The sequence below is a fragment of the Cercospora beticola genome, chromosome 8, assembly GCF_033473495.1.
Source record: "Cercospora beticola chromosome 8, complete sequence".
NCBI classification, from domain to species: domain Eukaryota; kingdom Fungi; phylum Ascomycota; class Dothideomycetes; order Mycosphaerellales; family Mycosphaerellaceae; genus Cercospora; species Cercospora beticola.
The window spans coordinates 696399-712107 of NC_088942.1; the positions used below are offsets into that span (position 1 = coordinate 696399).

General features: G+C 54.3%; 6 protein-coding genes across 6 annotated transcripts; 2 read left to right on the forward strand and 4 right to left on the reverse strand.

The window, feature by feature from the left end:
* Positions 1-2329: 2329 nt before the first annotated feature.
* Positions 2330-4089, reverse strand: RHO25_011598 (uncharacterized protein; the record flags this gene model as incomplete). Its single annotated transcript, XM_065603432.1, has 3 exons — positions 2330-3211; positions 3278-3377; positions 3428-4089. 3 exons carry the CDS (start codon positions 4087-4089, stop codon positions 2330-2332), a joined length of 1644 nt encoding a protein of 547 aa, XP_065459504.1.
* Positions 4090-5148: 1059 nt separating this feature from the next.
* On the forward strand, positions 5149-6412 carry RHO25_011599 (uncharacterized protein; the record flags this gene model as incomplete). The annotated part of the gene is made up of 2 exons (XM_065603433.1): positions 5149-6067; positions 6114-6412. 2 exons carry the CDS (start codon positions 5149-5151, stop codon positions 6410-6412), a joined length of 1218 nt encoding a protein of 405 aa, XP_065459505.1.
* A 697-nt stretch (positions 6413-7109) lies between these two features.
* RHO25_011600 (uncharacterized protein) lies at positions 7110-9392 on the reverse strand (the record flags this gene model as incomplete). Its single annotated transcript, XM_023603024.2, has 1 exon — positions 7110-9392. One exon carries the CDS (start codon positions 9390-9392, stop codon positions 7110-7112), a length of 2283 nt encoding a protein of 760 aa, XP_023454426.1.
* A 1449-nt stretch (positions 9393-10841) lies between these two features.
* Positions 10842-12414, reverse strand: RHO25_011601 (uncharacterized protein; the record flags this gene model as incomplete). The annotated part of the gene is made up of 3 exons (XM_023603025.1): positions 10842-10983; positions 11034-11139; positions 11190-12414. The coding sequence occupies 3 exons, from the start codon at positions 12412-12414 to the stop codon at positions 10842-10844; spliced, it is 1473 nt and encodes a 490-aa protein (XP_023454434.1).
* Positions 12415-12800: 386 nt separating this feature from the next.
* RHO25_011602 (uncharacterized protein) lies at positions 12801-13805 on the forward strand (the record flags this gene model as incomplete). Its single annotated transcript, XM_023603026.2, has 1 exon — positions 12801-13805. One exon carries the CDS (start codon positions 12801-12803, stop codon positions 13803-13805), a length of 1005 nt encoding a protein of 334 aa, XP_023454433.1.
* A 13-nt stretch (positions 13806-13818) lies between these two features.
* RHO25_011603 (uncharacterized protein) lies at positions 13819-15533 on the reverse strand (the record flags this gene model as incomplete). Its single annotated transcript, XM_023603027.1, has 2 exons — positions 13819-14854; positions 14911-15533. The coding sequence occupies 2 exons, from the start codon at positions 15531-15533 to the stop codon at positions 13819-13821; spliced, it is 1659 nt and encodes a 552-aa protein (XP_023454432.1).
* Positions 15534-15709: the final 176 nt, after the last annotated feature.

The window sequence follows — 15709 nt, forward strand, 5'->3', positions numbered from 1 at the left end:
TGTCCGTTCTCCCTTATCGAAAGGTGTCATCCAAAACCCTTTCTCACAGTCGTTCGCGCCATCCGCATCAGTACAGAGCTCAGTTCAAGCTCTCAACTTGTGCTAGCCACTAGCATTCAAAGGGGTCGCTGTGCAGTCCTGTTTCTGAGCCGAAAGTATTGAAGTAGATCTTGTGGTCTCAGCTGCCGAATGCCGTGAATTGTATCGTTGCGTACACGCTGGTACACTGGCAGAGAATAAGGCATCAGTGTGCTATTCTAACGCTGTGTTTGGAGGAAGGGCTGACGTACAGTTCATGACTCCCTGAATGATCGTAACGACGTCCATGATGACATCTGGTATTCCAATGACCAGCTCTAACTTGGTGGTGGAAGCCATTCCAGTCCGCTTGTGCGTTGTTGAATGATTGTTGGGGCTGGTATGATGCAGATGTGTGGTGTCGAGCTCCTTTATGTAGACTCTTCAGTCAAGCGCACTTCCACGCTCGCCCCCGTTCCAAGCTTTCTCATGTTCACGATTCTGCCTTTCACATCTTAACACACAGACCTCGAACGCGGGAGCCGAGAACATCAGAGCAGGAGCCGTGCCCACGGCATAGCCCGTGGTGGCCTGCTAGGAAACTCGGCACCGTTTTCTGTAGTGTCCACAGGCAGGGATTTCAGCTTATGAAAATGAAGAATACTTGACGAGAATCGCGAGGTCGCCAGTACCAGCACTAGTGTCAGGAGCGCCGGGGAGGGCCCCGAGAGGGCTAATCCCCAAAGTTGTGTTACACAGCATGTGCCACAGCCTTGGTGTGCCAGTCAATTCAGTGAATGCTTCCTAGGCAAACGCCACAAGTCTGAAGCACGTAGATTGCAACTAGGGTCAGGTACTGTTCGGGTGCTTCATGTTCGTGAGATGACATTGACGGTTGACAGTGTGCTATGCATCCCACGGTTCGTTGATCCGTGATCATGAACGGCGAAAGTAGGTGCTCGGTCCAACGAATCGTGGGATGCAAAGCCCACTGTCAACCGTCAGTGTCAGGGTACCGAACCAGAGATGTGGAAAGGGCATTCAGCCAAGCGGACGCCGGGAGAGCAGGGAGTTAGCAAGCCAATACCATCCAGCGGCGATGCAGCGTACCGCGACAGCCGCCGGCACGAATTTTCTGATTGCTACGGCAGTCTTTGATATGTCGCGGTCTGCGTCGATGCATACTCTCGTGCACACAGCAGTGTGAGCTGCACCTTGTATGTGTGCCGTAGCCAGCTCGCTTGCGGCCAGATACCGGTGAACGCTGACGAAAGTGTCTCAGCCGCGCCGACCGCACTGTAGCTCGTCATATCGATAACAGGATGGATGGTTGAAATACTTTCGATTCTGCACATACCAATAAAGGCTAGGGGAGTTCCAGTATGATTCTGGCAGGTATAGCAACGTACTCCGCTCACTCGCATAGTGGCGTGCTTCTCACAGGAAGTTGTCCGCTCTCTTCAGGAACAACAGGCGGGCTAGCCGAGTCAACGTGCACAAGTCCTTGCGACTGCTTCGCTTAGCATCGGCCGTCCGCTGTCGATCGTCGAGCCATCTGTGTGATGAACATCAAAGCAGGGCCTTCGTTCCAAGCCGAACGGTCTGCCCGCCCTCCTTTAACAGACTCGCGGCTGCCTTGGGGATCCACCGTTCACGCCACTCGCGCGAAGTTATAGACGGGAGATGAGCCGTGCAAGCAGATGTATGCATCCCAGGCTTCCACTTGGCGGACGGGCTGATAGCGCAGACAAGATGCAAGCGAGCCGGAAGTTCGTCCGTAGGCTGCATCAACCTGGTTCGCGTATTGATTGCAGCGCAGCTGGTCGGCCGCACCACCGCAGCGGTGACAGGACTATGCTCAATCTCAGCCCTCGCCCGTTGAGTCGGGAATTTAATTCCTGTGTCGTCATCGTACGAGATGATCAGTGCCACATGCGAGTTGCTGTCACGGAGACTGCTCGCACTGCACGCAGTCCGACAACAGTGAGTCACAACGGTCGCCCACAAGCCGCCGTCCTTCCACTATGTTCGCATGAGGCTCGGCTTTTGCGTTGCATCGTTGTATGCCTAGAGTGCAAAACCAAGATAGCTGCGGGCCGTCTTCCACGCGAGTGTACGCGCTTCAGAGCAGGCCCGCAACCGCTCCCGATCGGCATCCAGAAGATCGCAGAATGGTCACAGAGCACTTGACGCATCCTTCCAGTAAAGCCGGGACGGAGTGGATCATGTCGAATTTGACAATTGCGTTGATTTCTCTTCGGTATCCGTGATAACATTCCAGGTTGTCGGCAGATTTATTACTGTCATCTCCTCACCGCATCTCATTCAACGCGTTCTCAATCTGATTTGCAATAATATCAAACTGACTGATACGCTGCCCAAACGCTGGCCTGTCCGAATTCTCGACGGCGTCCGAATGTTTTCGTGGAGGACTCGAAAGACCAGTGTTGCGACTGCCTCGCGGACGAGATGGGCCAGGACTTCCATCGTCCTTGATGGGCGAAGCGATCGATCGTCTTCCCGAATGGTGGCTCGATAGTTTGTCCGAGCGACTTCCATGCTGACTACGTCGATGGGACTTTTTGCGTACTGGCGTAGAAGTGCGAGGCTGCATAGTAATTACGACGCACTCTCCATCGTCCTCCTCGTTCGAGACCACCTCAGTCTGGGTCATTGGTGGACGAGAGGTATCGATCTTGGGAAACAAAGAATGGCGGCCAGCTGAGGGATCGGCTGGAGCTTTTTGCAATGCTCGTTTACCTTCTCGTTTTGGAAGTACAGACGGAGCAGGAGCTGACAGGTCATCGTCGTTGGCATGGTCCGGCAAAGTCTCGTCCGACTTGTGAGTTTTGAGTGGAGGCAGCGACGCTCGTGTGGCCACAGGACGACGGACTACCACGCTTTGGGCTCTCCGGAACTCAGGTGGGATGGGGTTGCTGAGCGTAGGCTTGAATCTTGGGACTTCCGAGATGCGTTTCTGCAATGCCATCGGCGTACTCGTGTCCGAACGGGTGCCTGTTACCGGTTCGCCATCGGAATATTCTGTGCCCGGAGTAGATGGAACTTCTTCGATGGGCGATATAGATCGTGATCTGCTGCTTTCTTCGCCAGCGCGAGTAGGTGGTAACGTTGAGAGCTCGACCAGCGGCTCATTGAGTGGGAAGGCACTTATTGCGCGGGCGTTCCCATTAACCTCAGCAACTAAGTTATCATTCGTTATGACACTGGGGCAAGGTGGTAGACGTGGTATTGAACTCACTGGTGGCAGTTGTGGAGCTGTTTCCGTGGCGGTGGAGGACGACGCAGGAGGCTGCGGCAGAGGATCCTCTTTGTTCGTACGCGTGGGCAAGTTTGCGTGGCTGTTGCTAGTCAGCATAGACTTGATCACTGCAGGGAAAAGCGACTTCACCTCTTGCGCCTGGAAAACCCGCCAATGAACTTCCGAAAGCCCCTTGACTCTTCAACCTTGGGATTGCTCTTCCTCTTGTCGCTCAACACCAGCCCATTGTCGAGCACTGATGGGTTGGCCGGGGATGCCGCAGCGGAAGTCCGCTTTGGCGCCTCAGTCTCCGTATCCGGCTCAGTGTTATGCACCACGCCATTCTCAGACGCGCGCACGCTGTGATTCAGCGTGTTGATCGTGGGCGGTGCCCAGCGCTCCTCGTCTCCGCAAACAACCACGAACCAGCCTGGTCTCTCTTCTGGTGCGATCTTGTCCCGCAGCTCCATCAAGGCCTGCCATTGATCACCCGTCACGCCTTTTCCTCGAAACTCGTCGATGTTGATCCCCAGCTTGACTTCCACGCAGACATCAGCCACGTATGCGAATGGCTGGCTTGGTCCATTGTTGGTGGACGATTCGTCTTCCGGATCAAATTGCTCAATGAATCGCAAGTTGGGGAGGTGCTTCATCTGATCGGGGAAGAGGGTGTCGAAGTTCTCGAGCAGGCATTGGGTCGTTCCAGGCGAGACGAGCCATTCTGCAGCAGCGTCGTCGAGGTTCTGCAGGATGATGTGAATGCGGATGAGTGGACGCGGCCACTTGAAGCCATGTAGCAGATATACAGGCATTGTGGCGCAAGATCGACGCGCGAAGCGTACCAGAAGCTATAGAGTTGGGTATGTTTCGCGGAATGTGGCAGTTGTCTGATGGTAGGAGCTAGGAGAAGCGAGAGGAGGTTTGTGGAGGGTCTAACGAGCGTTGAAAGTCAGCGAAACGGGCATGAAACGACAGGCGGGCGGACAAGGCGGGCGACAGCAGACGGACAGTGTTTCTATGTAGCAGGTGGTGGCACACAAACTTCTTGGAATCAAACCATGTTGCTGCCGTGAACCGATCGCGTCTCGTCGCGCTGATGAACCGGTGGAGGGAGGTGCTGCGGTGCAAGGAGCGCGTTCGCGACTAGTAACGACGATTCCCCGGCCAGAACATGATGAAGGGAGGACAAGATGGTGGTGTTGTAACAGGCGCAATCAATGCCGCCAGAAGCTTGTGTGGAGCTCTGTGGTCTGCAGGTCTGGGCCTCCCTGCTCAGCTTGCACGGGCATTGTTCGCCGCATCCAGTCTGCAGCTATTTTCGCCGCATCGCACTCGTACAGGGACATGGTCGCGACAAAAAGCTTCTGAAGATGTAATCAGAACGGCGAGGAGATGGAGTGACGTCTAGAAGACTATAGCTTATAGGCATATAATCAATGGTCACTAATCATTCGGCACATAGAATAGCAGCAATTCAGCCGAGCATATGCATCCCACAACTATCCCACTTTGGGCGTCATAGCCTGATTGACCTCACACAACAGCACGCCGTACCTGACGATCCTCGCTGGCTGCAGACATGACATGAGCCACGACACTCTATCCACGACTGACTTTGGTCTTCTAACGGCCATCTATCAGCCAAGAGAGTTTCCTATCCACAAACTTTCATGACGACAATCTGCCCAGACCACCTTCCATGATAGCAATCCACCAAATCCACCTGCCTTGGTAGAGGGTAGCAAACCTCCGAGCCAACCTTCCATGACAGCAATCTGCCCGTCCCACCGCACACGGCGGCATCCCGATCACGAGCATAGACCTCCTTGAATCGGATCGAATCGAGTCGCAACCAACCCAGTCGGAGAATAATGCCTCTCCATCTCCTCGGCAAAAAATCATGGAATGTCTACAACACAGCAAACATCTCGCGCGTTCGCAAAGATGAAGCCGAAGCGCAAGTCCGAGAAGAAGCTGCTGAGCAGCGCATGCAAGAGGAAGATGCTGCGCGGAGGATAGCAATTCTACGAGGGGAAGCCGTGCCTGAGATACCTGCTGTTGAAGATGAGGAGCAACAAAGTAGCGACCGACGCCGAGAAAAGAATTTCGGTGAAGATGAGACGTACGTCTCTCGAGACCGCAAACGGAAACGCCGGCGTGGAGAAGATGACACGGAGCGAGACATGCGGTATGCGATAGAAAATCGTGAGAGAGGGGAGCGAGCGAGAGAGACACTTCTTCAGGGACAAAAGAGTACCACAGTTCGTGATTCCTCTGCCGCTGAAGCCCCTCTCCAAGACCACACAGGCCACATCCAACTCTTCGCACCTCCCGACGAGAAACAAATCCGCTCCAAACAGAAAAACGCCGAAGCCGAAGCTGAAAAAGCAAAAAAACGTAAACGTGAAGAAGATCTCGGAACGATGAAATTCAGTAATGCCGCAGGCTACAACAATGGTATGCAAAAACCTTGGTATGCTGCAACAGATAATGCACCTCGTCAATCTACAGACACCTCAGCTTCGCGAAACGAAATCATGCTCGCAGAATTAAAAGGGAAAGACGTCTGGGGCAACGAAGATTCTCGAAGAAAAGAACGTGAGACCAAGAGGATTGTTTCGAGTGATCCTTTCGCCATGATGCAGAGTGCTCAGAAGCAGTTGAAGCAGAGTGAGAGGGATAAAGAGGAGTGGGAGAGGAGGAGAAGGAAGGAATTAGAAGACTTGAAGAGGGAGCAGCAGAGGAAGAAAAGGAGAGGAGAAATTGATAAAGACAGCCTGGATGGGTTTAGTCTAGATGCTCCTTCGAAAGATGATGAGAAGAGTGAGGAGCGTAGGCGTCGGCATCGACATCATCATCATCACAGGAGACACCGAAGTCGGTCGAGAGACAGGGAAGAAAGAGACCGTCGGAGACATCGTAGTCGGTCGCGAGAACGTGATCGTGATCGTGATCGTGAGCAGCGAAGGGATCGGTCGACGGAGCGTGAAGAAAGACATAGCAGAAGCCATCGTCACCGACATAGAGAATAAAAGGAGAAAAGCCAGAGGCAAGTGCGCCCACCAAAGACATTCAACATTGACAGACCGCGCACTTATTTACCATCACACTCGCGAAGCCTCACCTCTCACATAAATCTCACTGGTTCTGAAGACTGAAGATAGGAATAGGGAATGGAGACAAAATTCTCGTCATCAAAAGGAGTTCAACTCAATCCCCAGCCAGGAGTCAAAGCCTTACCAGCCAACTCAAACCGACCAAAAACCAAGGACTGCTACCTAAGAAAGACGCTATATATCCGCTTCGCCCAAAAATCACAAGTAGCGTTCCGTCGCATGGATCGTAGTGTACATGTTCCTCGTGTTCTCCGTATACGTTCATGATATCGTCGAACACTCAATCATGCACACATAAAACTCCATTGCAGTAGGTCCGCTCGCAGAACGCTTGCACAAAAACATTTCAAAAGATTGTTTGTCAGGCCAAGCGAAAACCAAAATGCATTTTCCCGTCGTCGCCAACAGGAAATGCAAGTTGTGACATTTTCGCTCCGCCGTCCAGTCGATGTGTGTCAAGAAGCAAAAGATTTCCTCTCTTTTTGCGCCGAAAAACGCCAATTCCAGCAAAAAGCCTTAGCTTTTCACTGGCCATGCCCATCTCATGTCCATTTTCGCTCCCATATGCAGTCGTGTCGTGTCGTTCACGGTCGTAATTAGGTTCCCCCGTCCAGTCTTTGGTATCGTCACAGTTCGTGCGCTCGCCATATGCATCGTACAGGGTCGTCAATCGCTCGGAACGCTTGCAGTCAATCTGTCAAAAATGCACACCACACTTACGTCCCGGTAGTCGAGATCCACGAATCGAGGATGTCACGAATGTCGCTGTACGAGTCGTCCATGTTTGTGATGGAGTCGTCCAGATCGAATGGATTGCGACTCGTGTTCGTGACTCCGTACTCCGAGATCGTGGTCATGTGGGCGGGTGGCTTGACGGCAGCGGTGACGTGCACGGCGTCGTAGTCCGAGTTGTAGACGCTGGAACCACTGCAGGACTCTCCTGGTGGCGAGAAGACCTGGCGGCCAACATCTGGATGCGAATCCATCACGTCAAAATCGACAGCCTCGTTGAAGATGTCGACACCATCGAGTGGACTTGAGCCACCGTGAAAGCCGTGATACGCCGCTGGCGAAGAATAGCTCACGAAACTGCTATTGTTGCGCGCAGCTGGGCTGGAGCAATCTTGGTGTGAATCATGGTGTGACTTGGTGGTAGGGCAAGGCGATGCACGTGCTGACAATTTCGCAGGCGATACGACCTTCTCCAGAGGGATGCTCAGCTCAAAGTGCTTGGGCTTTGAGAGCTGCATGTGGGCAGCTGAGGGTGGCGATGTCGGCGGCGTGTCAATCCATGAGCCAGTGGCCGCATTGAACTGTGAGTCCGGATGGTCCATGTCGAGGAAATCGTGAGCGCTCATTGCCTCCGACTGCTGCGGTGGAGTATCTGGCATACTGCGCTCACTCGCTGCGGAGCTGAAGCTGCCAGATTGGCTTCCGTTGGCTTGATCCATCGCGCGTGCCAGTGCGGCCTTTCTCGCGCGTGTGTCCATATCTGGTCTGCTGGACCTCTTCGACATGTTACCCTCGCCAGATCGATCCTTCTTCGGACGCCCGCGCTTAGGCTTCTCCTCGTCAATCTTCTCGAATCCAGGCAATACACCTTCACACATGTCGCGCTGGCGGTGGCGTGTGAGCGCATCGGCGCGTGCAAATGTCTTTCCGCACGGACAGACCGCAGGACGCTCGTTGGTGTGCGTCAAGTGGTGTCGCTTGGTGTCGTGAAGTCGGTTGAAGCGCTTTCCGCATGGGTTGCATCGGAAACGACGATCGTCAAGGTGGTTCTGGACGTGCGAACGGGCGTTCTCCTTGCGGTTGATGGCTGTGTCACAGCCTTCCCACTTGCATCGGTATGGATCGCCTTTGCCAACAGGGTGTACGAGCCAGGAATTGATCTGCTCTTCGCTGATGCCGGTGTCGATGTAGGTCGCGTCGATACCTGCTGCGTCAAGTGCGGCCTGCTCTGGGCACATGTGGCCGCCACCTACCATGAAATGAGGGCTATTGAAGTCCTGTTCAGCTCCAGCGGCAGCTTGGAGGAGTAAGTCAGCGGATGGCTCTTCGTACAACGTCGGCATAGGTGTGCTGTGTTGTTGTGGAGGCGACGACGGGTCGGCGAGGGAGGACGAGTATGACGCTGCGTAGTCGGTTTCGCCATTGAAGCTGAAAGAGCCGTCAAGTTCGTAGACTTGTTGACGCTGGCCCTGCTGTTGGGCCATCGGGGCGACGTCAAGTTGATAGCTCTGACTTCGTTGGTGCTTCGAAGGTGGCGGACTCGGCCAGCTGTGGTTCTGCGGCGTGTTGGGCACAGTCTGTGACTGGCCGTGTGCGAGCGACGCGACTTGCATCTGTGGTTGCGACAGGTAGACAGGCGCAGACATGTCACCATTGAGCGGATGCGTCACTTGGATGACTGGCTGACTCTGTTGCCCATTGAAGGATGGGTTCGGCGAGTTATTGCCAAACTGCTGTGCGTACCACGCCATGTGGCTCTGCAGGCTCTGGTACGCGGCAGTCTGCTGGGATTCGGTGCTGATGGCGGCTGTGTTGGGAGAAAACATGCCGTTCAGCTGTTGATGGAGGTGGGATTGAAAATCTTGAGGTTGAGATTGAGGTTGAGGGTGCGCGAGCGGCGGCGCGGAAAGCGGCGGTGGCAGACTATGCGACTGCGGTTCTTGCTTGATGTTGTAATGCTGTTGATGTTGTTGCTCCTGGAGGGCGTATTGTGCTGTGTTAGTATCCAGTGGGGTGTGGGTCCGTAGTGGTATTCCAGAAGGCAGCCCGTGATAGGCGTCTTGCGGCAGGAGAGGACGAAACTGCGAGGGCGAGCTCATGGCACTCAGGGCTTGGTCGACGCTGAGGCCCCGCCGGTGGTTGGTGGGTCTCGAGTTCGTCCTCCTGTGTGTGGGCATGGGCGTCGCAAGAATGGGCACCTCTAACGATTGCTGGCGTCGATGGGTCTGACGCCGCTTTTGTATTGATGAAGAGGTCACGGGCAGCATTGTCGCTGATTGTCGGCAAGATGAGATCCGGGGAAGGGGTCCTGGTTCCTGGTGGTGGTATGTGAAGCTCAAGTGAATGAGCCACTTGGTATCCGGTCTGCATCTCGTGCATTAGCGCCAGGCTGTGAAGCAAACGGCAGCGACATCCTTCAGATGGGCGCGCCGCGCGCAAAAGGGCAGGCGTGACTTACATCTCCCGCAAGTACGCAAGCGCAAACCACCGCCGTGGTTTAACCTCGTTGGTTGTTCCTCAGTCCTCACGCGATGCCAATCCCTAGCAAGGCGGAGGTGTTGTGACGGGCTGCTTAGGCCCGGGGTGTGGAAGAGAGCTCTTTTGCCTGCAAAGAACCCTCTGCTGTGGATGCTAGTCCTGTACCAATGTACAACAACTAGCCAGATGGTGATTAATGGAGAAGGCTGGGTCGCAGGTCTTGCTCTAGGATTAAAGAGAGGTGCTGCGCTCGGGCGGTTTGTGTATAGGCGGCGTCACCAGACGTCGTCCCGGTAACGCATCTGTGGATGCGAACGCCGTTTGCCGATCCTTTGAAACTGGGGCCCGAGCGCTTCACGATGGCGCAAGCAAAAAAGTCCGATGATCCACGCCGTCGACGGTGCAAACGGCGTGCGCGGTCTGGTCGCGACGACATTGCTGTGGCATCGCGACGTTGGCCATTGTCGTCGCTGCAGCAATGTGCGCGACGGCGCTGAAGTCGCCCATCACGGGGTTGCCAGGCAGCGTTTCCAGCGTCGCGACCAAACAGGGAACACGTCGCTTCACATCGGCCGACGAGCGGATGATCGCCTGCTTCCGGGCGCACTCATCTTGCAAAAGTTGCACGCTCGGAGCGCACGGCCGGTGCCAATTCTGCCGCTGTCAGAGGTGCAGTTGTGCAGTGCAGCCGTGAAAGCAGATGTGAAGAGAGTGACGCGCGACGCGATCTGAAGAAGCTCAAGCTGAAGCTGCCTTGGCGCCTGCACCTCACTTCCAACTCCACCTTCCATACTGCAACCACATTGTCACACAACATCTCACGAGAAGCTCAGCCGAGCCGAATGGACGGATCTCTCCGCACTACGGGATTTGCAAGCTTGCCGTTCATCACTCTTGTGGGCATGGTGATCGTTGCGAGAGGCCGCGCGAGATCGGAGCGAGCATCTACCCATATGCGCTTATTCCGCAGAAGCACACTATCATGGCGCTTTGGGAAGAATTGAAGCCTGCGGTACGAAGCTTGATGCTCCTTGCTACACATCAGCTCTCAATCGATCTTGTAATCCTGCTCTGGGTAAGCCGCGTGATCAAGGCCAATTTGCATCCCTTGTGATACGAACGAGGCCCGTTCGATTCAAACGGTGCCATATCTGACTGTACCGTCTCCGGCGCAACGCAAATCCTTAGCTGCGAAGTAGTCTCCTTGCTGACGATGATGCTGCTGCATCCACTGCGGTCTACTTTCCCACTTCGATATCCTTGTGGTCACTACCGGCTTTGGAAATACCTTGATCTCTAATCAAATCGCTGTCGCTCAAGCTGACAACCCGATCACCAAAAGCAGCGGCAATTTCTTCCAACGTCTTGTGCCGAGTTTCACTGCGAAGCAAATCAGTAAAGTCCCAGAAGCAGGATTGTTGGCCACGTACGGGAAGTAGAAATAGGCGATGATCAAGAAGAACAGAGTACATGCCACGAAGACATAGTAGTAGTTCTCATGTATATTCGCGAACGCGCTGGGACCAGCTTCCGTGACTGCGATCATTGTCAGTACGTAGTTTGCGATGTCGCTGGCCCGGACTCACCTCCAACATTGACTATGAAATGTGAAGCAGCTGCCAGGCCCATGACTTTGCTTCGCAGCGCCATCGGTAATACTTCCGCGCCGTAGAGCCATGTGGTGGAGTTCAGCATGCCATAGTACCAGACCACGAACAAGTAAATACCAAGCACCGCGAAACCTTTTCCGACTCTGTTATCTGTGTTCTGGAACTGTCGTTGCATAACTGCTGCATAGATCTCGATGACGATGATACCAGACAGACCAGCCAGTATCATTTTTCGACGTCCCCACTGATCAGTCAAATACTTCGTGGTCAGCACGTTCGAGAGGAAGGCGCAGGTCCCATACACTCCAGCCAATGCCAGGATAGTATGAGCTTCGATTCCCAAAGATCGGTAAAGGATAGTCTGGTAGTACTGGATCACATTGACTCCAGTCAATGAAGTCATTGTCTGCACAGCAATGGACACCAGAGCGCGATGTCGGAAGAGCTTGAAGATTTGTTTGTAGTCGGTGAGCTCCCGCTCCATCTCGAATTCGATCTGGGCCCGCATGAGAGCGAACTCTTCTTGCGCTTCATCGAGGTCGAGGTCTCTCCGAATCTTGACGAACTCGCTTCGTGCCTTGTCGGTTTTGCCAGTTCGGATCAGCTGTCGAGGAGAGTCTGGCATGAAGGTCGCAAGGCCAAAGAAGAGAATGATGCCCCAAGGAATCTGTATACCCAGCGGGAGTCTCCATTGCATGGCTCCATAAGGCGCATAGCTACAAGCAAATCCCACCCAGTTGCTGGTCATGGTGCCAAAGGAAATACCGCAGCCAGAAATTCCTCCGATGAGTCCTCGATGGTGCGGAGCTGATATTTCGCTGAGGTAGATGGGCACTGTGCCCACCATGCCACCCACAGCTATTCCGGCCAGGGCTCGGCCAGCTAAGAACATTCCCATATTGACAGCAGCTGTCTGGATGACGACTCCTATCGTGACGATTATGCACATCAATTGCATGAACCGGATCCTGCCCAGTCTGTCACCGAGAAAGGTTTGCATGAAGGCTCCCACAGCCTCTCCAGCGATGTAGACAGCGACAACTGCTCCAGTCATACCATTCGATGGATGGCCCATGTATTCAATCCATGACTGATGGGCAATTGTCGTCGTGGCGATACCAGTATCGAAGCCGAAGAAGAACGTCCCGATTGCTGCGAAGATGGCTATACCAAAAGTGTAAAACGAATCTTTGCGTCCCATGGCTGGCAGGTCCCGTAGAGCTGTAATTTAGTGCAACGAGTGAAGAAGAAGCACATGAAAGAAGAAGCAGAAATACGCCCTGTTACATACCTAATACATCTCCTACGCCGCTGATCAGCTGCAGCAATGCTCCAAGGGTCCACAGTGCGACATTCCGCTCCGCATTGAGGGACACATGCTGCCCGTGGGGAAACAACGCAGCAACCTTGATCTCATGCGAGTGTGGTTGCAGAAAGAGGAGGTGAGAGCAAGTCCCTCGGACTGAATTGCGCCGGCAGGCGTCGAGCGCAGATCCCGTCACTCGCCGGGCTCGGCAAGCAAGGATCACGACCGAGAGCTTGCATGGACGACAGCAATGTGCTTCTCAACTACAGGCTGTTGAAGTCATGATATACCTACCACCCTTGCTTGCGACGCTTCTGGTATTCATCTTGCTGTCGCAATGTCATTGGCAGCGCCAGCAACCGCTGAACGCTCCGCCCGCTGGTCTTGTGGTAGATGAACCGCATCCAAAACGACCAGGCCATCGGCGAGCCGTGCCTTCACTCTTCCACAAGCGGTATTCCGAGCAGACATTCATCGGGACGCATGATGCAGCCGCGATACGTAGAAAAGAGAACAACTGGTCATTGTCTGGCAATCAGTACTTCAATGTCTCCACGCAGCTAAATTCTGGTGTCCGCCTCATTCAAGCTCAAGGCCATGTGGATCCCAATGGCTCGAATGAGATCCGTCTCTGCCACTTCAACTGCGCCCTCTTGGATGGCGGAAGTCTCCATGAGCACTTGCGTACAGTGAGACAATTTCTCGACGAAAACCCGCTCGAGGTCGTGACTCTGCTCTTCGTAAATACAGGCCCGCCACTTGAGCACTGGGCTCAAGCTTATTTCGACACTGGTCTGGATGTCATGTCATATATCCCTCCGCCCGAAAAGCGAGACAGGAGAATGTATATCGAAGACTGGCCGACGATTGCAGAGCTCGTGGCCACGAATAAGAGACTGATCACCTTTCTCTCCAGAGGCGCAGATGAAGATGCCGTGCCATTCCTTCTGCTGGAGTTCAACTATCTCTTCGAGACGAGCTTTATCAACGACAGTCCCTGGGACTATGACTGCGATGCATCGCGACCTTGGTTTGGACAGCATTACGTGCCACGTACGCTGAGCCTAGTCAATCACTTCTTATACGCGCAGTTTCTCGGCTTCCGATATCCAAATGCCACATACGCCAATACAACGAATGGCGCCGGGTTCCATGTCGGAGAGCTGGGCGAACACGCTGCCAGATGCCGGAGTCAATACGGAAGACGACCAAACTTTCTTCTTGTGGACTTCTTCAACGAGGGCAATGTTTTCGATGTAGAATATGGGATGAACGCCAATGATTGAGCGGCAGGGACTCTCAGTACTCTGGCCACTCTCGGTCGACTTCTTCCTTCCAGGCGCGGAACCCGCCTTTGATGTCTTTGACGTTGATCCTGGACTCCGTGCCAGCATGTTGCAGCAAGTCGCGTATCGCTTTCACTGCTAGCTGGGAGTCGTTACCGTAGCGACAGACAACGTAGTAATCACTGCCGCCACCGGGACCAGGAAGCGCCCCGGTCTGGAAAGCTTTCTCAAGCCAGCCTTGAGCACTTCCTTTCCAGGGGACGTTGAGACTACCTCGCAGCGCGCACATCTGGTATTGTGTCTCGTCGCGTACGTCGATCAGTGCATTACTTCCATCTCGTGGCAGGCGAGCAAATTCGGATGCAGATATCCTCGACTCCGGTGGCAGGACGTTGATTGGACTATTCAGGCCGCAGAAAGCTGCATAATCCAACGAGGCCGAGTTTAGGCTATCTCGTGTCACAATGGCCTGCGCAGAACAGCATGCGCAGTCGGCTCTTCGAGTTCGCATTCGTACACTTCGAAATTGTGGCGTGGAATATGCGGAGAAGATTGTCAGCGTGGGACGCGGAGGTTCTTCCTGTGGCTGTAATGAAGGCGATGGCGGGAGCGACATCAGCGCAGCAAGGTCGATTGGACTGCCTGCTTGATGTGACACCTTGGGTTTTGTAGTCAAGACTTTGATTGCCTCAAGTGCCTGCAAAACGCCCATCACTCCAACCACTGGACCCAGCACGCCCCCTTCACCACAAGAGAGTACAGAATCTGCTGGTGGAGGCTTGGGAAAGACGCATCGGTAGCATGGCCCACCCGCCGGATCTCCAGGTGGTCTTGGTGGGTTGTTGAGAACGATGAGCTGACCTTCCGTCTTCAAAGCTGATGCAGAGACGAGCGGTCGGCCTGTCAAGACACATGCATCTGAGATGAGGTAGCGCGACGTAGGGTGATCTGTACAGTCGAGCACGAGATCGTACTGTGAGAAGATATGGATCGCCTTTTCCGGCGTGAGGTGGAAGTGATGTCGCTGGAACTTGACGAGAGGGTTCAGCCTACCAAGGAGATCAGAATGAGATCTGTCGAACAGTGTTGCTTTGCGACTACGTACTCTGACAAGAAATCGTATGCGCTGTCCACTTTGCTCATCCCGACTCTTGTGGCGCTGTGCGCAATTTGGCGATGGAGATTCGAAACCTCCACGACGTCGCCATCCATGAGGCCCAGCGTGCCCACGCCTGCTCCAGCGAGATACGAAGCTGCTGGACAGCCCAGGCCTCCAACCCCAACCACGAGCACCCTTGCGCGCTTCAGCAGCAGTTGGCCATGCAGACCCACTTCTGGCATGATCATCTGGCGTCCATATCTCTTGTACTCTTCGCTCTGAAGCGGCCAGCGACCGCTGCTGACAGGTTCTGGCGTCACGAATTCGCGTCCTTCGATTCCCGCCTCTTGACGAATGCTCATCGCGATGCCCTCAGCGCTTCCGCCCGATGCCACGGATGGCGTGTACAACTCCGAATTGACCAATTCATCGGTCAATACGGACGAGATCTCGCCAATCCACTCTGCTGGAAAGCCGCCATGGTACGAAGCGTTCAGCAGGCGCGTTCGCGACGCACGAGCCTCCGTCTGCGAAAGCTGCTGCTTCAGCGATGCGAGTTGCGCTTCCGTGGTCGCAATTTGCTTTCGCAATAGGGCCACGTGATTGTCCAGGTCGGCCATGGACGCCATAGTGATCGTGGTAAAAGGTGATGTGGGAAGAAATGGGCATGGTTTCAGAGTGACAGAAGTCATTCATACGCGGGGGCGGAAGTCGGGCGGAATAAAGTATAGCCGGATTGTAATCTTCCCACATCTCCATCCGGACATCACGTTGAGTCCTCTCTCCTGTCTCTCCTATCATTGTT